A 23754-nucleotide genomic window follows, 5' to 3' on the forward strand; every position below is an offset into this window, starting at 1 on the left:
TCTGTGTTCTCATAAATTTTAAGGACACATTAATTGCAGAAAGTTATAAAAGTAGTAAGGTACATAAGAAATGGAGGAGACTTTGCTCTATTTTTAGTTTTTGAATAGACTCCATATACACATTTAAGCAATCATGTGCCCTCTCTGGCTGTAATTTCTTCTCTAAAAATTATGCATGTACTAAAACATTGACACCTAGTTTTAATGGGGAAGCCCTTTAACATGAAATTGATCAACTCTGAAGCCCTAGTGCCACCCCTGGAAATCTCTGTGGAATAATCATATGAACTCAGAAACTTTCCATGTTTCTCATTGGATTCTTTTTTAATGTGATGGTCTGTCCGTAATCATCATCATGACAAAGAATCTGAGAAACATTCTTTTAGTTTTGGTCTCCCCTTAGGAAGAAAGACCATTAACTTTGTTAATTTTAGGAGTCTCATTGTCATGGATGGAGGTATTCATTGGCAATATTTACTATTATCTAAAATATACTTAGATTCATAAAAATGTTTAATAAAACTATACAATAATCATCACTTTTCTGGAGCTCTGTCATAACATTATGAACCCATTTCAATGGTGTCATTTTGCTTTGTAGCAGTTAGCAAGCCTGATAAAGTTTACTATAATGAATCTTGGTGGATAACCTAAACTGACTGCTCTTTCCTTCTTAAAACGTTATCTTCCCTTGGCTTTCATGGCACCACATTCTCTCCCGTTTTCCCTGTCTCTCTGCCTACTCCCCAAGACCTCCTGTATGTTCCCTGTCTCTCTGCCTACTCCCCAAGACCTCCTGTATGTTCCCTGTCTCTCTGCCTACTCCCCAAGACCTCCTGTATGTTCCCTGTCTCTCTGCCTACTCCCCAAGACCTCCTGTATGTTCCCTGTCTCTCTGCCTACTCCCCAAGACCTCCTGTATGTTCCCTGTCTCTCTGCCTACTCCCCAAGACCTCCTGTATGTTCCCTGTCTCTCTGCCTACTCCCCAAGACCTCCTGTATGTTCCCTGTCTCTCTGCCTACTCCCCAAGACCTCCTGTATGTTCCCTGTCTCTCTGCCTACTCCCCAAAACCTCCTGTATGTTCCCTGTCTCTCTGCCTACTCCCCAAGACCTCCTGTATGTTCCCTGTCTCCCTGCCTACTCCCCAAGACCTCCTGTTTGCTATCCTCCCCCGCCCTGCCTAATACGTGCTTCTCAACGCCTAGGCAGAATGACTAAATACTTCCTGAATAAAATAAAAATCTAGTTGCAATAAATAGCTTTATAGTTTTTCTGGCTAAAACTTACACATTCATAAGTTAACTTCTTTATGCCTGAATTTTCACTTTGTAAAAGGACTCGGGGGAACTTTATCATTGAATAAATTCATGCTCTTACACACAAATGAAAACAATCATATTGATTGTTTATGAAGAACAACATACTATTGATTGGTTGTTATGTAATAAATTCTTAAAATGTTAAAACAAAGTACAGTTGGAAGTGATCTTTCCATTAATATACTTGTACTCCTCACTTCACAGGTATGGAAGCAAGCCTCAAAAATTTAACTGGAAGCAAGCACACAAACCATATTAAAAGCAGCACCAACATTAAACTAATTCTAATGCTTTTTACTGTGAAGTTTTTGGCATAATGCCTCTTAAAGATTTTATCCACTCTCTCTATACAATAAATGTGTATAATGCCTTTTTCTTTTCTTTACTCTATTTTGACGTAATTGCTTATCTGGGTTCAGATGGGGCAGGACCCCTTAGGAATACAAAGATAGAACACTAGGTTTCTGAATTTACAATAAAGGAATATAAGATAAATTGTAAGAGGGATAAGAATTGATCATTCTCTTTTTTTAATAAAAATACTGAAATTAATATTTTTCAAATAAAATTCCATATGTAATTGAATTATTAAATAAATTAACTGCAGTAATTATAGGATATGAAAACAGCTTTGTTATTTTTCCTACCACTACCTTAAAATCTTTTATTTTATTCTCTTCTCCATCTTAGTCAGATACTTTATTTTTCTGAACAATTTAATTATTTCAGAAGTAATTCTAGTTCTGAACAATTTAATTATTTCAGAAGTAATTATAGTTCAGCAACGATGGGATAGTTTTTATTGGATTAACCCAACAAAAAATAACAATTGTAAATTCTGGATAAATTTTTGTAAAAATGTAAAGCTCTGGAGGTTAACCAAAGTCAGTCAGAAACTGTAGGCTATTTAATAATTAAACAATACTAACTGCATGGAGTGAGATCCACTTTTAAATGGCTTATTCATGGAGGACCTATCTCTGTTTAGGTGGCAAGGGGTAGCTAGAACACAAGGAGAAAGGCAGTTAGAAGAAAGAGTTTGAGGCAGCCAGGGTAGCTAGAATAGGGTAACCACAAAAAGAAGGCAGAGATGTAGAAATTACAACAGACAAGGACTTTAAAGCAGCCATTATAGTCAAATATGATTAAAGACTTATAAGAGAAGATGGTTATAATGACTACGAAGATGGGGAATATCAACAGAGAAATGGAAATTATTCCTTAAAAATTGAAACTCTAGAACTAAAAATAAGCTATCTAGAATAAAAATGTTACTGAATGGACCTAATAGAAAATTGGAAATTGGAAGGAAAGAATCCATAAACCGGAAAGCAGATCAAGATAAATTATCCCATCTAAAGGTTAGAGAGTAAAAATCTATAGTAATAAAAACATAATATGCTAATTAGACTGGACATCCTTCTGGATGACCTTTCAGACGAAGCAGGGGCTGCAAGGGAAGCCCGGGTCCTGGGTGCCTGCCGGTGGCTGGATGGAAGCCCTCGCCCTGGGTGCCAGCAGCCAGAGGGAAGCCCGGGTCCTGGGTGCCAGAGGAAAGCCTGGATCCCAGGTGCCAGAGGGAAGCCAGTGCTGGCAGCCGAGGGAAGGAAGGCCTACTCTTGCACAAATTTCATTGGGCCTCTAGTATTTTAATAAAATAAATAAGAACTCTGTGACTTAGAGACATTAAAAGGTCTAAATTAAATATTCTGTGAGCCTCAACTTGGGAGAAGAAAGGAAAAGCAGTAGAAAAAAATTTGTAGAAATAATTGTCAACATTTATTAAACTTTGTAAAATACAAACCAGAAGCTTACTGAGCTCCTAGCAGGATTAAATACAAAGAAAACCACATTTAGACACATTATATTTAAACATCAAAAATACAAAGAGGTCATACACTTACACTGTGAAATACTACTAGGCCATAAAAAATAAGGAAATCTTACCCTTTGCTACAGAATAGATAAATCTACAGAAAATTGTGCTAAGTGAATAAACCAATCAGAGAAGTACCATATGATTTCACTCATATGTGGAATCTAATGAACAAAATAAACTAGCAATCAAAATAGAGACAGACTCATAGATGGAGAGCAGGCTGACAGCTGTGAAAGGAGGTGCTGAATAGGAAGGATGATTGAGCAAAAATAAAAATAAAAAGAAAGAGGAAAAACTTATGGATACAGACAGCAATGTGGTGATTGCCAGGACAAGAGGTATGAGCTGGGATAGGGTACAGGGGGGATAAATGGTGATGGATGGAGATTTGACTTGGTTTCTTGCATATTTAATACAGTGTACAGATGATGTATTGTAGAATTGTGCACCGGAACCTGTGTAATTTTTTTTAAACAATGTTATCTCAATAAATTCAATAAAAAGAAAAATTTAGGATTTAAAAAACTGAAAAGAGAATTTTAAAAAAGGCAATCCCCACACTAAAGAAACAAAACAACAACAAAAAGAAACAAAAGTATAAATAATGGTCAACTTCTCATTATAAACAATATTTGGCAAAAGACAATGGAATGTCATCTTTAAAATGATGAATATCTATAATAATAAAAGCGTAATATGCTAATTAGACTGGACGTCCTTCCGGAAGTCCTTCCAGACAACTTTCCAGATGGAGCTGGGGCTGCGAGGGAAGCCCGGGTCCCAGGTGCCGGAGGTAAGCCCGGGTCCCAGGTGCCGGAGGGAAGCCGGTGCCGGCAGCGGGAGGAAGGAAGGCCAACTCTTGCATGCATTTTATGCATTGGGCCTCTAGTCTATACTAATAAAAGGGTAATATGCTAATTAGACCGGGAGACCTTCCAGGAGACTTTCTGGACGTCCTTCCGGACAAAGCCATGGTGGCGGGGCCAAGGCTGAGGCAGTTAGGGGCAATCAGGCTGGCAGGGGAGGGCAGTTGGGGGCGAGCAGGCCGGCAGGGGGAGCAGTTAGGGGTGATCAGGCCTAAAGGAGGGGCAGTTGGGGGCAAGCAGGCTAGCAGGCAGAGTGGTTAGAGGTGATCAGGCAGGCAGGCAGGTGAGTGGTTAGGAGCCAGTGGTCCCGGATTGTGAGAGGGATGTCAGACATCCCCCGAGGAGTTCCAGATTGGAGAGGGTGCAGGCCAGGCTGAGGGACACCCCCCCATGCATGAATTTCATGCACCGGGCCACTAGTATATATATAAAAACCTAAGCAACCAGAACAACCGAACGACCAGACGACTGGAACTACTGGAATGGCCAGAATGACTGGTCACTATGACGTGCACTGACCACCAGGGGGCAGACGCTCAACATAGGAGCTGCCCCCTGGTGGTCAGTGTGCTCCCACAGCCAACCTCCCCTGGCTGGCCAACCTCCCGCAGTCCTTCCCCCGCAGCTGGTAGGCCCTGGTCACCCAATCTGGGCTGGCCCCAGGCTGGGATGGGGAACTGGGGGGTGGGTGGCAGAGGACACAGCCCTTTTCCCAGGGTGGCTACGGCCGGTTCCCTACTTGGGGCTGGCGGCCAAACTCCCATGCCCCACCCCTCCCCCCAGCTGGCAGGCTGTTGGCCCGCCATCCACCCGCCATGGTGGCAGTGCAGTGGCAGTGGCAAGGGAAGGAGGAGGGGGGGAGGTGGAAAACCACACAGCGGTGGGTTGCCAACAATGGTGGCATCAGCGTCCAGTGTCCGTTCCACACCCAGCCCAGCAACTATCACCTCCTCTCTGGCCTGGCCCTAATTGGCCTGGCCCCAATCAGCCCTGATGCTGGCCAGGCCTAGGGACCCCACCTGTGCTCAGATTCCATGCACCAGGCCTCTAGTATTAAAATAACAAGATAAAACAAACAACATCAACAAACTTTTATGCCCTGGCTCAGTTATTAGGCATCGTCTCATGCACTGAAGGGTTGCCAGTTAATTCTGGTTAGGGTGCATGCTAAGGTCCTGGGCTCAGTTCCAGGAAGGAGTGTGCAGGGGCAGCGGATGGATGTTTTCTCTCTCTCTCCCTCTCTTTTATTCTCTCTCTAAAAATCAATAAAAATATCTTTTTAAAAAATAAACTTTTATGTGTTGTGATATATATTAACTAGACTTATTGTGGTGATCATTTTTCATTTTTCAATATATACATATAGTAAGTCATTGTTATACACCTGAAACTAATATAATCTTATATGTCAATTATATCTCAATTTTTTTAAATTTGTTATTGCATAAAAACTATTGAATGTTAAATTTATTTTGATTTTTAAAATAAAAGTTTGCCCTTATTTTAAAATTGCCAGCCTTGATTTTACAAATAATAGGATTTTATCCATAAGTTCCCCTTAGACAATTTAAAATTATGAAGAAAAGTATATTTTGATTATAAGTGACTATCTTATGAGACTCTCAGCGCTCTGGTTAAACATTAATCAAAACCAACATTGTCCCTATTTGAAACCACAACGACAAAAAGTACCTAGAAAAAAAGACCTGTCAACTCAGAGTTTAATGTATACTACTAATACTATTCAAAAACAAAGGTACACAAAGACATTTTAAGATAAACAAAAGCTGAGCGTAGATGCTACTTGTAGGGCTGCACTTCAAGTTATTGTAAAGGAAGTTCTTCAGGTTGAAATAAATCATACTGGGTAGGAACTCACATGTGTAGAAAGGTATAAGGAGCCCCGGAACTAGCAGATGAGTGGTCAGGTACTGGAAACTGTCTTTAGTTCCCTATTTGTACCTTTGAAAGACAAATGTTTGTTTAAATGAAAGACTATAGCATTTTACTGTGAGTTCATAAAATGTAAATATATGGCAGCAATAGCACAAAGTATAAGGTGGGTGTAAATTGAATTACATTGCTGTAAGTTTATTATTTTTTAAATCTGAAGTGGTATAATATATCTAGATAGAATGTGATAAGTTATGAATGCATATTATGTTTTAACCACAGACAAATAAAACTACAAAGAAATACAGCCAAAAAACCAAAAGAGAAAATAAAATCAAACACTAAGAACATTCAATTAGCCCAAAGGAAAGGAAGAAAAGAAGGAACACAGGAAGAAATATGACACATGTAAATCAAATAGTAAATCATAGACCTAAACCTGACTATTTAACAATTAACCAGGAAGACATCCTATATAATAAAAGGCTAATATGCTAATCCACTGAACAGCGGAATGATCGGTTGCTATTACGTGCATTGACCACCAGGGGGAAGACGCTCAGTGCAGGAGCTGCCCCTGGTGGTCAATGCTCTCCCATAGGGGGAGGGCTGCTCATCCAGAAGCCGTGCTCACGGCTGGCAAGCACAGTGAAGGTGGCAGGAGCCTCTCCCACCTCTGCAGCAGTGCTAAGGATGTCTGACAACCGTCAGTAGGACATCCCCTGAGGGCTCCTGGACTATGAGAGGGTGAAGGCTGGACTGAGGCTCCTCCCCTCCCCACGTCCCCCCGCGAGTGCATGAATGTTATGCACTGGGCCTCTAGTAATAATTATAAATGTGTATGAATTAATAAAAGAACTTAAAAAATAAAACAAACCTACAGAAATATAGATTAAGACAGAGAAGTTTATGTTTTCTTCCAGGATTTTTATGGTTTCTTAACTTACATTTATCCTTTGAGACAACATGTAGGGACCTGGAGAGTATTATGTTAAGTGAAATGAGCCAATCAGAGAAAAGCAAAAAACAGACTGATGAATCATTGAGGGAAGGCAGGGGTGGGGATGGTGGGATTGGTGATTAACCAAAGAATTTATATGCATATATGCATAACCCATGGACACAGACAATAGTGTGGTGAAGGCCTGGGGTGGGAGGAGGTGGGTGGAGGGAGCAGGCTAGAATGGATCAATGGGGAAAAAAGGAGTATATCTGTATAACTTTCAATAATAAAGATACTTTAAAAATGTTTAAAAATAAAAAGACAGAAATTTAAATACCTCTCTAATAATTGAAAGGCCAAGGACAAAAATATCAGTAAAAATAGATTTACCTTATTTATATATTTATATCCTAAAAGTAAAAATGATTAGTTCTTAAGTGATCAGAATTTTATCTACTTTTTACAAATAACACTGTGTTTTTAAAAGAAAACAATGACACGAATTATGTTTGTAAATTTCATTGTGACTTCATCATGTACCATATACTGACAAAATGTATGAAGTATAAATTTGGCAAAGGTAATTCTTTGCTCTAGATACATTTCTATCATCTATACATATAAAAGCTTAAGCAACCATTATGACTGAATGACCAGAACAACTGGAACGACTGGTTGACCAGTCACTATGACATGACTGACCATCAGGGGGCAGATACTCAATGCAGGAGCTGCCCCCTGGTGGTCAGTTTGCCCCCACAGCCAACCTCCCGTGACTCCTCCCCTTGGCCCAGCCAGCCAACCTCTTGCGGTCCCTACCCCTGACCTATGGGCCCCCTAACTGGTCAGCCAACCTCCTGGGGTTTCTGATAGGCCTTGATCACAGCCAGGCTAAGGGATCCCACCCATGCATGATTTCGTGCACCAGGCCTCTAAGAGGAAATACTCTGAAAATCTAGCTTTATTTTGTCATTAATTTTTCTTTCAACAAAGATCATAAAATAGTATTGGCTAAGACTTTGGCATTCAACACCAGCACTTAATACTTTGCTTTGCATTTATTTTATATTAAGTTAGCTTCCGGGGGTTATAGTTCAGCCTTTAGATATATAGTAAATAAATAACAAAGTAAATGCTTACCTTAAAGACTAGTTCTCCTACCAAGCCATTCCATGTCCCATCTTCCTGTGGGCTTCCGTATTTATGATCCGGTGCAACATAAATATCATAGTTAAATCCCAGGTAGTTAGATAAGGCATCCAAAACATCAATGGAGAAGCCCTGGTATTTCTTGGGCTTACCCAGGACATTTTCAGAGACCATTACAAAAGGTTCTTCCTGCAGGGAAATAAGAGATATCCAAGATGTCAATCTATATTGCTCCTTAAAGAGCAAAAATTAATTCTTCTAAGAGTTTTGCTTATAGTCTAAAAATTGCTTTTGCACTTTGAGATAATTAACTTAGAAATATAACTGTGGTTGTTAATATAAGTTGTGTGTTGTTAGTGTAGCATATTACTAAACAATGTTTAATTACATTACCCAATTTCTTGTCAGCTCTCATTTAATTATAGACATACCACTTAACGACAGGCATATGTTCTGAGACATATGTCCTTGACCGATTTTGTCATTGTTCAAACATCATAAACTATACCTACACAAACCCAGATGGTATAGGCTATTATATACCTAGGCTATATGGTACAAGCCTCTATGGTATGTTACTGTACAAAACAACACAAAATTAAATCAAGCACAGGAAAAAATGATACAATCAACACACTTGGTAAATACAAGATGTATGAGGCTGCTGCAGGTATAACGTGGCATACTCTTTTACAGAAAACATATTTTATATAAGTATATGGAGAACACTATAAAACAATAATATGTATATTATAGTAAGTGCATAAACAAGTAACATAGTTATTATCATTATCAAGTATTATGTACTGTACATAGTTGTATGTGCTATACTCTTAAATAACTGTCAGTGAAGCTTTGGAACCTGTAATAGAAAAGAAATTTGTTCCTTTTCTAAGGCAACAATACTGAGCTTGGCTTAATCATTTTTATCTGTGCACCTATTTCAAAGTTTATTCATTCATTGACTCATCTGTTTAACATGCATTGAGCTGCTACTCAACATAGTGAGAGATATAGTAAAAACTCATGAGTACCACTTTCAAAATAATTTGAATGTAGTATTGGGAAAAGTCATGTACTCAAAAAAATATAAAGCAAAACAAAAGCAATGTACAACATAACCAGGACAAACAAAACACCAGAGAAAGAAAATAGACTCTAAAAGAAAAAGAAAATCACCATTTTTGGGATTATCCACTTTGTACTATTTTAACAGATAAGAAAAATTAGAAACAAAAGTTTCAACTCAAGGTCACACAACACGTTACAGAAGAGGAAGGCATCATAATTACTTACTTCAACTTTATCCTTGTGACCTCGAATTTTTCAACCTATGAATTAAAATCTAGGATAAGGATAACATAATTTGTCTCAAATTTTAATGCAATTTAAGTTTACGTGAGACTAGTAGAGACTCCAGATGCATGACAGAAAATAAAACACAATCCTCTATGTAAGAAAGTATCTTCATTTTAGATCATACTTTTTATTCCTTAAAAATTTCAGGGGTGGGGAACCTTTTTTTCTGCCAAGGGCCATTTGAATATTTATGACATCATTTGTGGGCCCTACAAAATTATCAACTTAAAAATTAGCCTGCTATATGTGGTCAAACTTTTAATGCCTTGGCAGGGCCAGTCCAAGTGATTTTGTGGCCCTTATATGACCCTCAGGCCAGACATTCCCCACCCCTGCTTTAAATAGTTGTTTGAACAATGTTCAAAGCAAAAGTCCAAGATATCATATAAAAGGAGATTACATTTTATATAGAGAACCAGCAAAAATAATATCCAACAGAAATAGATCTTTGAGAACTCAGACACTAAATTTTCAGATGCATATTATAAACATGCTAATTATGTTTAATGGGGATTTTTTTTTAATTGACAGGAAATTGGACTATAGGATGTGTCACTGCAGAATTTAAAAAGAACTAAATAGAAATTAAAGAATTAGAAAAGATCATGATCAAAGTTCACAACTTAATGTCTGAGTTTATCAGCAGATTAGAAATAGATGGAGAAAGAATTAGTGACCTGTTATAGTTCAGAGTTAAAACCTGTGGTACAAGGGAATAAACAAATAGAAAATCCCAAAGAAAGTAAAGAGATGAGAAGCAGAATGAGAGGCAGTTTGATAATTAAGGATACGGAGAGAAACATACACAAGGAAATATAGCTACTGTGGTAATGACAATATTCTATTTTTTATTTTGGACAGTGATTAGGTGGACTTTACATATTATTCTATATAATAAAGAGGAAATATGCAAATTGACCATCACTCCAACACACAAGATGGCCGCCTCCATGTGGTCAAAGATGGCTGCCCCCGTGTGGACACAAAATGGCCACCACAAGATGGTTGTCAGGGGAGGGCAGTTGTGGGCAATCAGGCCAGAAGGGGAGGGCAGTTGGGAGGGACCAGGCCTGCAAGGGAGGGCAGTTGGTGGCAATTAGGCTAGCAGAGGAGGACAGTTGATGGGAGACCAGGCCTGCAGAGGAGGGCAGTTGGGGGTGACCAGGCCTACTGGGGAGGGCAGTTGGGGGTGACCAGGCCTACCGGGGAGGGCAGTTGGGGGCGACCAGGCCTGCTGGGGAGGGAAGTTGGGGGCAACCAGGCCTGCAGGGGAAGGCAGTTGGGGGGTGACCAGGCCTGCAGAGGAGGGCAGTTGGGGGTGACCAGGCCTGTAGGGGAGGGCAGTTGGGGGGGGGGAACCAGCCTGCAGGGGAAGGCAGTTAGGGGTGACCAGGCCTACAGGAGAGGGCAGTTGGGGGCGACCAGGCCTGCTGGGGAGGGCAGTTGGGGGCAACCAGGCCTGCAGGGGAAGGCAGTTGGGGGGTAACCAGGCCTGCAGAGGAGGGCAGTTGGGGGTGACCAGGCCTGCAGGGGAGGGCAGTTGGGGGGGGGGAAACAGCCTGCAGGGGAAGGCAGTTAGGGGTGACCAGGCCTACAGGAGAGGGCAGTTGGGAGTGACCAGGCCTGCAGGGGAGGGCAGTTGGTTGGGACCAGGACTGCAGGAGAGGACCATTAGGGCGACCAGGCCTGCAGGGGAGGGCAGTTGGGGGTGACCAGGCTAGCAAGAGAGGGCAGTTAGAGGTGACCGGGTCAGCAGGGGAGGGCAGTTGGGGGTGACCAGGCCTGCAGAGGAGGACAGTTAGGGGCGACCAGTCTGGCAGGGGAGGGCAGTTAGGGGCAATCGGGCCAGAAGGGGAGCAGTTAGGCATCGATCATGCTGGCAGGTGAGTGGTGAGGGGGTGATCAGGCTGGCAGGCAGAAGTGGTTAGGGGCAATCAAGCAGGCAGGCAGGTGAGTGGTTGGGAGCCAGCAGTCCTGGATTGTGAGAGGGATCCCAGGTTGGAGAGGGTGCAGGCTGGGCTGAGGGATCCCCTCCCCTATGCACTATTTTTGTGCACTGGGCCTCTAGTTCATTGATAAATGGTTTAAGCTTTTTTTTTTTTTCTGTATGGCTGTTACAGTGCAACTAGAGACCCGGTGCATAAGATTTTGCACTGGTGGGGGGCGTGGCCTGTGGGGATCAGCCTGCTGTGGTAGCACTGCTCATTCCAGTCAGCTGAGTGGCTGTGGACCCACCCGCTGAGCCGCTGCTCCCTAGTCCAGCGTCTTCCATGGAGCCAGAGCACTTGCCTCTCTAGGGGACCTGGTCAGGGCTGGGCCCAGGGACAATAGCATTGAGAGGCGACTGAGTAGGCCCCAGTCTTGCAGTGGCCACGGACTCACATCCCAGCCTTCGAGGTCAGCTCTGTGAGCCCGTTGGCAGCATTGCATGGCCTGTCGGCATCGGAGGAGGTGGTAGGGAGTAAGGAGAAGGAGGAGCCTGGGGAGAGGAAGTGACAATCACAGCCCAGGTTCACAGCAGGAGCAGCCGCTCATCCTGGTCAGCCAAGCGGTGCTCCCACTGTGGTAGCACACTGACCACCAGGGGGAAGTTCCTGCACTGAGCGTCTGCCCCCTGGTGGTCAGTGCACATCATAGCGACTGGTCGACCAGTCATTGTGGTCATTCTGCCATTTGGTTGCTGAGCTTTTATTATATAGGATATAAACAAAAATAAAGAAAAAAGGATCCTAAGTGGGACTGGATAATGGAGGTCATTGAAGCCATGTGAAGGTTTCTGTTATATATGGCAGTGAACTGGAGCACTATGAAAGGGAAATAGAATAATTATAAAGTAATTCTGAGAGCTGAGTACATAATGAATTATAGCAGAATCAAGGACTAGGGGGCTTTTGCAACCACACAGTTGACAGGAGATTATATTCGACATATATTTTCAAAGTATATGTAGATGGCTTTGAGTCTTCCATTATAGGGACAAAGAGAGGAAAAGAAAATAATAAAAGAAAAAATAAAATTCATTTTCTGGCAATTAGTTTCAAAGAATAATAATAACACTGAGTCTAAGCTGATGAAAACCTGCCTGCTATTAAATGAAAACAAGTGGCATGTTTCAATTTGCTTATCATTTGGATGACAAATTCTCTAAGCACAATCCTCAGCAACTGGAATAAATGAAGCTTTCACAGAATGCCTGTAGTTTATCAATCTAAGTGCATTAGCATGAGGATCCATAGACCTGCTTGTAGAAAAGAGTGTTTCAGTGGTTGATAATTTTCATATTATCATAGATTTATTCACATCACTTCTTGGGTTATTAAATAATAACTTCATAATTCAGAATTTGTACTCAGTCATTTAAAAAATCGCATGCTAATTGCTTAGTGATTTACAACACTGTTTGCAACTTTCAGATTTTGTGGTTAGTTCTCATATTTTAATAACTATGCAATACTAGAGGCCCAGTGCACAAAATTCGTGCATGGGTAGGGTCCCTAGCGGCTGCCAGCTGCCAACCAGGGCCTTCCTTCATTCCACACTGCCCCCTGGTGTTCAGCACACGTCATAGCGAGCAATCAAACGCCTGTTCTCCTGGTCGAACTCTTGAGGGGACACTTTGCATATTAGGCTTTTATATTTATGGATTGCTTATTAGTGAGAGAGCTTGAAAAAAAGCACCTGAAGTTCTTGATAGGTACAGGAGACAAGCTCTAGTGCCAAAGATTTGCTGAGAGCTGTTAAGAGGTATTAATATGCATGGTTTCACAGAATGCCAGATAGCTAAAACCAGGAATGAGTCACTGGAAATTCCTTACAATTCTGCTCATACACAAAACTCAAAGACATTAAAAAAGAATGAGAATATTTCTTAATAGCCTATTTAAAAATTTCCCTCCCATAAAACATGTTCCTGAGTGAAGCAAACAATAGTTGTCTTTATGCATAGTATGTGAACTTATATTTTGCTTAGAGATGACACATTCCATTTTGATGCATGTGGAATTAATGATCACCATTCTCTGAAAAAAACTTGTTACTTTTTACAGACCACATATGAATATTGGAAATTTCTATAAATTAAAAAAAGGTGAAAAGTATAAAATTTATTATTAAAAATATATCAAGGCAACAGGATAGGAAAACAAATGAGGAAAATCTGGAGAGGAATAAAGAGTCTAGTTGTTGTAAAGGAAAAGAATATCTGAGTTGCATGGAGAGAAGAAAAGCAAGTCACAGGGATATGCAACGAACTACCATATATACACATAGAAATATCAGACTCTCAGTTTGCTTTCTGAATATGAGTGTTGGACAATATTTTTTATTTGTTTGTTTAGCCCAAGTCTTCATTACTTTGCTAAATTTAACACCTAAATGAGTCTTACTAGTGCATAGCCACATGCAAGAGTCAATCCTATTCCATAAGTATTGTAGACACAGAATATTTTGTAAGGGCAGATATCTCAAGAAAAACTATTGAGAATATGTTTTAAGATAGAGCATATTATAGCTGTAAGACGTGATTGATTGTACTAAATGTCAGGAGTCTACAAACTATTTAATTGAAGAACATAGTAACATTTGACTTCAGAATGATGATGAAGTTTACAAACCTTCTGGTTTATGCAATCATATTCCTGTTACAGTACTGTCAAGAATAATAATAAATATCAGTGTTGGCTTATAAGACTTATTCTCTGTTAGGCTATAAAAACGTTTAATATAAACTAAAGCTAACTAAATATTAGAATATAGTAAAAAGCCATATAAAATTAAACTTGGAATATTTAGGACTAGTGGTACTTTTATCCAAAATAATATTCCTTACAGAAAAGTAGCAGAACTTCAGATATTTATTCAGTCATTCAAAAGTGTTATTGTCAGGCACATACTAAGAATACAGTAGTGAACAAAGCAAAGAATAAACAGAAATCTCTATTATTCTAGATCAGTGGTTGGCAAACCGCGGCTCGCAAGCCACATGCGGCTCGCGAGCCATGGTTTGCCGCTCTGTTGACTAATGAGTTTGCTGACCACTGGACTAGACTAAATGTTACCGTGTAGTTGGAAGCTGTGAGGATTAGGCAATTGTGGCATATTGTGTGCAAAGAGTTAAAGGGTAGTATGACAGTGGTCGGCAAACTCATTAGTCAACAGAGCGGCAAACTGCGGCTCGCGAGCCGCATGTGGCTCATGAGCCGCAGTTTGCTGACCACTGTTCTAGACCAAGCATGTCAAACTCACGGCCCATGTGCCGAATGTGGCCCACAACAAATATTTTTGAAGCCCAGCCAAGATAACGTTATGTAAAAAACATTTCAATAAAAATTTCATAACTTAATTTTTACAATATCCTGTTATATATAACTAGAGGCCCGGTGCATGGATTCATGCACCAGTGGGGTCCCTCGGCCTGGCCTATGCCCTCTTGCAATCTGGGACCTCTCAGGGGATGTCAGACTGCTGGTTTTGGCCCAATCCCCACAGGCCAGGCCGAGGGACCCCACCAGTGCATGGATTCGTGCACCAGGCCTCTAGTATGCATAAAAAATCTTTGGTTAATTTCTTCCAACCCTTCCTCCTCCCCGCTTCCCTCTGAGATTCATCAATCTGTTCCATGTTTCCATGCCTGTGCATTGAGCATCTACCCCTGGTGGACAGTGTGTGTTATAGCTACCAGTTGAACGGTCGAACGGTTGAATGGTTGCTTAGGCTTTTATATATATATAGATTATTAACAACGAACTACAACGTTCACTAAAGACTGATTACTATAACCATGTTGCATTCATTTCCCTTACATGCCTTACATGCAGGCGCACCATTTCTCTCCATTAATAATAGAAGCGAATATTTTAGCAGCCAACTGCCACGTCATTAATTTTGGACTGACTTATTTGGTGTGCAAAACAGGAAATATTTTGCTTTCGGAGAACAAGAAAAATAGGTTTATTTGTGTCATGCTTATTAATTTGTACAGTTACTCAGTGTCTGGTAAGTTAATGTTCAAGAAAAAATATTAATTTTATTAAAATGTTTTATTATTTTATGTTAACAATTAATCATTTATTTCATCATCCCTTTGTACTCAGCATGTCTCTATCAAAATAAATTGAAGCTTTTGTTTTTCTGCGGCCCACATAAACTTAAACCTTGTTTATTTGGCCCGTGTTAGCCTTTGAGTTTGACATGCTTGTTCTAGACCTACAATCTAATGGGAGTGACGGACAATACACAAAATTGTGTGTGTGTGTGTGTGTGTGTGTGTGTGTGTGTGTGTGTTACACCTGATGCTGATAGGTACTGTGGAGGAAAACTAAACAAATAATAAGAACAAAGAGCACGTGAGACAGGGTTGCACCTTTAATTAGGAAAAGGTTCCATAGGAAAAGCATTCTAGACTGAAGAAAGTGTAAGTGCAAATGTGTCAGGTAGGAGTTTCTCTGATATTTTTAAGAGTGAGAAGGGACAGTACTATGGCAGGAACTGAGCGAGCTAGGGTCATATAGGAAATGTCTGAGAGGTATAGGGTGTATTTCTGGTGGAGCTTTAAGCCCCTGTGATGACTTTAGCTGTTTCTTCAACTGAGATGGACAAAATTATGAGCTGTAAGCAGAGGGGGAATATCATCCCATCTAATAAAAGAGTAATATGTAAATTAACCATCACTCCACTATGCCCACAAGCCACGCCCATGAGCCACGCCTACGAGCCAATCAGGAACAAGTATGCAAATTAACCCCAACCAAGATGGCTGCGGCCATGGAGAGAGCAGGAGGGAGGCTTGGGTTTCCCTGGCGATGGAGGAAGCCAAGCTTTTCGCACACCCTGGCCGGCCCAGGCCTCTGCTTAAGGCTACAAAGTTTCAATTATAGAAGTTAAAGAAATCCCAACAGAAATGGCTGCTGCCATGGAGGGAGCAGAAGGCTTGGCTCTGCTCCAGGCTACAAAGTTTCAGTTGTAGAAGATGAATAAATCCCAGATACCAGGGCCTCCACTTGGGTCTCCAGGGTGTGTGCTCAACCTGCAAACCACCACAGGGCCCTCGCCCAGGCCGCTACACATCCCAAGGGAACCCCCACCCTGATCTGGGACACCCTTCAGGGCAAACCAGCTGGTCCCCATCCATGCACCAGGCCTCTATCCTATCTAATAAAAGAGTAATATGCAGATTGACCATCACTCCAACACACAAGATGGCTGCCCCATGTGGTCAAAGATCCTGCCCCCATGTGGACACAAGATGGCCACCACAAGATGGCCACCACAAGATGGCCACCACAAGATGGCCAGCAAGGGAGGGCAGTTGGGAGGGACCAGGCCTGCAAGGGAGGGCAGTTGGGGGCAATCAAGCCTTCAGGGGAGGGCAATTAGGGGTGACCAGGCTGGCAGAGGAGGGAAGTTGGGGGCAAACAGGCTGGCAGTGGAGCAGTTAGACATCAATCAGGCTGGCAGGGAGTGGTTAGGGGGTGATCAGGCTGGCAGGCAGAAGTGGTTAGGGGCAATTAGGAAGGCAGGCAGGCGAGCAGTTGGGAGCCAACAGTCCTGGATTGTGAGAGGGATGTCCGACTGCCGGGATCGGGCCTAAACAGGCAGTCAGACATCCCTCGAGGGGTCCCAGATTGGAGAGGGTGAAGGCGGGGCTGAGGGACACCCCCACCTCTGAGCATGAATTTCGTGCACCGGGCCTCTTGTCCTATATAATATAAGGCTAATATGCAAATTTCCCCTCAACTGGGAGTTTGACTGGATTTCATCCAGGAATTTGACCAGGGGGCAGGGCCCGCAGGCCAACTGCCCACGGCCCCTCCCTCCAGCTGGCCCCACCCCTGGTCGTCCCTTCACCCTCGATAAGGGGTGGGCCTGCCAGCCAACAACCCATGGGCCCTCCCCCCTGATGGCCTGGCCTGATCGGCCCTGATTGGGGCTGGCGGGCTGGAATCCTACCATGCACAAATTTGTGCACTGGGCCTCTAGTCTGACATATTTATCAGTTTACTACACAATTGACTATTGACAACTGACTGGAAGGGGCTAGAACAGAAACTAGAAAATAAATTAAAATTCCTTTGCAATAAACAAGAAGTTGAGCTGATCATGACTTGGTAATAAGATGGATTTGATGAAAAGTCAAATGTTTTGAAAGTAGAGGCAAACAATAAGGGAGAACAATTTATTTCTGTTTTCTTAACACACTTTTGGGAAATACAAATTAAAATGAGTTATTTATTATGCATCGGATTGGCAAGGGCTAAAAAGAATGTTAATGTTTACCAGCAAGCATGTAAAGAAGTAGATTTTCATTGCAATTTCTCTTGTGCAAAATGGAAAACAAACTCAATGCCCAATAATTAGGGGTTACATTTATTTTAAAAAATGTGTCTGTATGATACGACTACTACACAGCACATTCAGTTGTCAACCTCAGTGTCTCAATGCCCTGATATATGATCATCTGCTCAAAATTGGGCCACTGGTACTTTTTAAAAACAAAGAATGACAAATTGAGGTTTAGGATTGGTTTGTCTGTTTTATAGAGAGATTAAAAATACCACTGGAAAAACTTAACTTTTATTTGCATTCCAACATATTTCAGTAAATGAGAAATAAAAATGCTGAGTTTCGGTTGACATGCTGGGAACTATATACTACCTTAAATAAATTAATGGAAGTTTGAGGAAACTAAAAGATAATTCATTAACTAACTAAAACCAAAGCAACCAAACAAAAAACTATGAATCACATCCGTTTTGCAAACAAATATTTACTTACATTAAAAATATTCATGTATGTTGCTAAGTAGAAAGAAAAATGTACAAAACTGTCAATGAGTGTGTCTATGTATTAGTCAGTTAAGGCTGCTATAATAAACAACCACGTTAAACAACAAGCATTTATTTTTCATAATTCTGGAGGCAGGACAGTCCAACATCAATGTGCTGGCAGATCTCATATCTGATGAGAGTTGGCTTCCTTTTTCTCACATGGCAGAGCAGAGAGATCATGTTTCTCACGTCTTTTCTTATGAAGGCACTACTCTCATTCATGAGCGCTCCATCCTCATGAACTACTTACTTTCCAAGGTCCCTCCACCAAATACCATCACATTGGGAACTAGGCTTTAACATATGGATTTTGAGGGAACACTAATATTTAGTCCATAACAGTGTACATGTTTATAATTTGAAAAATAATGACAGCAATAACAATAAACATTCATATAGGACTAATTATGTGCTGGGCACTTTCTGGTAATTTCTGTATTTTTATGCCTAATAGTCCTATGAGTTTAGAAACATAATTATCTTCATTTTTATGAATAAGATACCTTAGTATTGTTTAACTAGTAAGTGACAGACACTAAAATATTAATAAGTTGTTGATATAAGAATTATGGGTGATTGTGTTGCTAATTTTTATTTTCTACATTTTCTAAGTTTTTGCCATTAAATATGTAATAATTGTTTCAACACTTGTTAGCTAAATGAGTGAAGCATGAGGGAAGATGGAAATAAAAATTTATTTATAATTTTCATGAAAGTAAATGCAGTCACTCAGGGGTAAAGTATAGAAAGAGTCAGAATGAAATTCCGGAAAAGGAAACTCCAGTGAAGGAGGCAGAAGGAATACAGGGCAGGAGAGAATCAGAGGAAGACACTGTTGGAAGAAGATGCAAAAAAAAACAGGATTTCAAGAAGGAGTAACTATGCTGTACACGTGAAACTAATATAATACTGAATGCCAACTGAAAATTTAAAAATTATAAATTTATTTAAAAAGTAAGTTGTGGGGGAGAAACCAAGATGGCGGCATAGGTAAGCACCTAAACTGCTGCCTCACACAACAATTTCAAAACTACAACTAAAAGACAGAACGGACACCATCCAGAACCACAGGAAAGCTGGCTGAGAGAAATTCTACAACTAGAAGGAAAGAGAAAAGCTCACAGAGAATTGGAGGTATGGCAAAGAGTCTTTGTGCGCGCAGAGAGGAAGGGCGGCTGAGAGCCTGGCTGACTTTCTCTGGCGGAAGGGGGAAGGAAGCCCCCGACTGCACTGAACCCCAGTTCTGACTGCACTGAACCCCAGTTCCGGGCGAGCCCCTGGGGACCCATGCTCTTGTGGGGGGAGTCTGGACTCTCGGGCGGAGACTCGGGAGCCGGGGAAGGCAGAGGTCTGAAGGTGCGTTCACGCAAGGGCAAGACTGACAGGAAGCCAAGACTGTCTGCTCTGCCCTGAGACTCCACCCCATCCAAGCTGAGCACAGAGGCTATTGCAATTTGGCAAGTCTAATCCTATAAGGCTGTCTCCAGCACTGAACTTCTCCCAGCATAGACACAGCTGATCCTTACAGCCAACTGGCCTGGAGGTCAATTCCTCCCAGTGATACCAACAACAAAGACTTAATTACAACAAGGCTGTACACACAGTCCACAAAGGGGTGCACCAAGAGTGTCCACCTCAGGTTAACTGGGGAGGCCGACCCACTGGGCCATATAGGAAACCTAGCACACAAATCTATCCTACCAACTCAAGGAAGCAGTGAAAATGTGGCGTGAAAAAAACAGAACACAAACGAAAAAATGGAGGGAAACAAATGACTGGATATAGAATTCAAAACCGCGGTTATAAGGCTTTTCAAGAACATCCTAGAAAAGGCCGATAAATATAACGAGACCCTCGAAGATATGAAAAAGGACCAACTAGAAATTAAACATACACTGACTGAAATAAAAAATATTATACAGAGACCCAACAACAGACTAGAGGAACACAAGAATCAAGTCAAAGAATTGAAATACAAAGAAGCAAAAAACACTCAACCGAAAAAGCAAAAAGCAAAAAAAAAAAAAATCCAAAGAGTTGAAGATAGTGTAAGAAGACTCTGGGACAACTTCAAGCGTACCAACATCAGAATTATGGGGGTGCCAGAAGAAGAGAGAGAGCAAGATACTGAAAACCTATTTGAAGAAATAATGACCGAAAACTTCCCCCACCTGGTGAAAGAAATAGACTTACAAGTCCAGGAAGCGCACAGAACCCCAAACAAAAGAAATCCAAAGAGGACCACACCAAGACACATCATAATTAAAATGCCAAGAGCAAAAGACAAAGAGAGAATATTAAAAGCAGCAAGAGAAAAACAGTTAATTACCTACAAGGGAGCACCCATACGACTGTCAGCTGATTTCTCAACAGAAACTATGCAGGCCAGACGGGAGTGGCAAGAAATTTTCAATGTGATGAATAGCAAGAACCTACAACCAAGATTACTCTACCCAGCAAAGCTATCATTCAGAATTGAAGGGCAGACAAAGAGCTTCACAGATAAGAAAAAGCTAAAGTAGTTTATCACCACCAAACCAGTATTATATGAAATGCTGAAAGGTATTCTGAAAGAAGAGGAAGAAGAAAAAAGTAAAGATAAAAATTATGAACAACAAATACATATCTATCAACAAGTGAACCTAAAAATCAAATGAATTAAAAACCTGAGGAACAGAATAATCTGGTGAATATAATAGAATCAGGGGCATAGAAAGGGAGTGGACTGATAATTCTCAGGGGGAGAGGGGTTTGGGGGGTTCAGGAAGAGACTGGACAAAAATCATACACCTATGGATGAGGACAATGGCGGGGAGGTAAGGGCAGAAGGTGGGGTGGGAACCGGGTGGAGGGGAGCTATGGGGGGAAAAAGGAGAAACAATTGTAATAATCTGAATAAAGATTTATTAAAAAAATAAATTAATTAATTTAAAAAAAAAATAAAAAGTAAGTTGTGGTAGATTCCAGTGCAGTGAGAAGTCCAGAGAGATAAGGCCTTAAGGAATCCATTTCATTTAAATAGGAGATCATGAAGACCTTTTAAAAAGCAGTTTCTTTAGCAAAGTGAAAATAGAAATCAATTGAAGCCAGTGGTTTGAAGATAAAAGATAAATAATGAAGGGAAGACAGAACTGAAATCTGATACACTTGAATGAGAGAAAAAAAAAATAGTAGAATAAAGGAGATTCAGGGACAAAGAATGTTTTTTTACCCAGAGCATATTTTCAGGCTAAGGAAGGTTGGGGGGAAGAAAAATAACAAAAAAAAATTTACATTATGCCTGTCATCATCCTTATCACTTTAACATTCATCACCTCATTTAGTCTTGAAATACTCTGGTTTTATTTTTGTCATTTCACAAATGAGACAACTGAGATTCTGGGTTATAATAGATAATATGAGCTTACAAGCTAGTAAGAAAGATTGAAATTTGAATCCAGTGTTATTTGATGCTAACCATTAATTTAGATGGCCTTATCAGCATTCTGGGATGTGTGAAGGAGGTACAGAAGCTTCATGGTAGATAAAAGAGAAAGAGCTTGAGCCACAGTATTTTAATACATGGTGATATCAAAATCAATCTCCCTCGTTCTCCACTCTATATTCTCAATCCCCATTCATTTCTAGAGTAGAGCTATTTATACTTCGTTCTTCAGCTAAATCGTACTTCAACTTTAGCCAGCATATTGTGGGATTGTTATCGTTGGGGTGCCCTTTGTGTCCCCACCTGTTACCGGTGAAATTGGAGTTCTTGGGATGCCGCTGGAAAAAGAATTCCTAAGGCCCTCATGGGAGGACGGGATTTTGTGGAAAGCTTTACTGATGATGTAAAATTAAGTGGGCTCCCTTCCGAGGTCCTATCCCCCTCAGTCTGGCCATGGAAAAAGTCCAATCTTGTCTTTAGCACGTCTAGGATTAAAGACACTGCCCAGAGACTGCACTCCATATTATAAGCACATGTTCCAGTTCACCATCAGGCTGGCTTAGCTTGTGTTCCCAGCTGCAGTCCATTGTGTGTAGGGTCTGCATGGCCATGGGCCATGAAGCTGCTTAAGGACACCTTGCAGGCTAGCACACGGGTGGGTGCAGGTCATGGAGCAAGAGAGAGTAAGAGAGCAAGGGGTAAGCAAAAGAGAGAGAATTCTTTGTTTGGGAATTACAACCAAGAATTTAACCAATTAACCCTTCAGGATGTTGTGTGCTTGAAGTGGCTTTACCCCCTTAGCCAATTATCTTTTTCCAGGGTGAGACTGATAGACAGTCACCTTCCTTATGTCAATGCAACTTCACTGTACATGTGCCCATCTTCCCCTTTGCTTTCTTCCTATAATTAATATTAATAACTACCTAATTTTGATGATAATGGGATCACAGTTTTGGTATAAACATTACTTTAAAGTAAAAACATTTGAAATCTTATGAGTGTCCCTTATTTGATTGAAGGAGAGCCTCCCGAAGATACAGCTGCCATTAACCCTACTCCCAAGGGAGTTTCCTGCAAAGTCCAAGAAGGAGACAGACTTCTCATTCCCATTACAACAACAACAACAACAACAACAACAACAATAGATCCTTCCATACTTTCTTATAAATGCCAAAATTACTCCCACCACTACTGTTTTGTTAAGTTGGTATGTAAATCTTTATCTCTGGGTAGTCAGCAAGATATTCATTACTGAGTGACTTGTAAATAAACCTTGACTTTTCTCCTGTTCATCTATTTCCAGTTAATTCATAGGCCCCTCAATCAATCAAACCTAAGAAGGTGAAAAATAGTTCTCTCTCAAAAGTCTCAAGCCTTTTTTCTTGAACAAAGATACTCGGAGAGAACAGGCACACAATACTTTCACTAACCCTACTCTATACCCTTTGTAGAAAGTACACTATTTCTGCTACTGGCTTGCCTGATCTAAGGTTTTACGAATAAGGTGACAGGTTTTCTATTTCTAGTGAGCTGAATGCTTTCTGAAGGATATACCTTTTTCTTTTGATTTTATTACGAAGCACAGTGGGAAACTTAAAAGAAAAGATCTCCTGCATAGAAGGCAGAAACATAAGAGTAGAAAGCAAAAAGGTGCTGATTTTAAAAGCAAGAAACAAATCTGTGGGGATTTACAGAAGGTTGAGCGTTCTAAACTTAAAGCTACAAAGACAATATTCTGTGTTTCAAAAATTAAGAAGCATATAAAAATTACTAGAAGTGTCATTAAAATTAATAAGGTACGTAAAAATGACTTCTGTGCCAGTCTTATCAGGACTGTGTTTAATTAATTACAGGGACACATATTAAGGAGTTAGAGGAAGGTTCCCACAATTTACTAGAAAATGTAATGATAACCCGAAACATTTTTCCCCCATTGCTATATTTTATTGCATAATAAATTGGAATGCTTAGTCTAAAACAAGCCCTGACATTTACCCCTATGAGATCCTTCATGAAATGGAGCGAATGTCACTTAGGAGTGACAAAAAAAAAAAAAAAAAAAAAAGCATTGGTTCTATTTATTCTTGCATTCCGC

General features: G+C 40.8%; 1 protein-coding gene across 4 annotated transcripts in view; it reads right to left on the minus strand.

The window, feature by feature from the left end:
- GRID2 (glutamate ionotropic receptor delta type subunit 2) overlaps positions 1–23754 on the minus strand; it is a 1502079-nt gene that overhangs the window by 426694 nt on the left and 1051631 nt on the right. For 3 of the 4 annotated variants that reach the window (XM_080647673.1, XM_080647670.1, XM_080647672.1), the window contains one exon: positions 8043–8240. The exons of the other annotated variant lie outside the window; for it this stretch is intronic. In XM_080647673.1, the coding sequence (XP_080503799.1) occupies positions 8043–8240 (198 nt within the window). The remainder of the gene's footprint in view (positions 1–8042; positions 8241–23754) is intronic. 4 annotated transcript variants of the gene reach the window in all.

This window comes from Plecotus auritus, assembly GCF_963455305.1.
Source record: "Plecotus auritus genome assembly, chromosome: 1".
NCBI classification, from domain to species: domain Eukaryota; kingdom Metazoa; phylum Chordata; class Mammalia; order Chiroptera; family Vespertilionidae; genus Plecotus; species Plecotus auritus.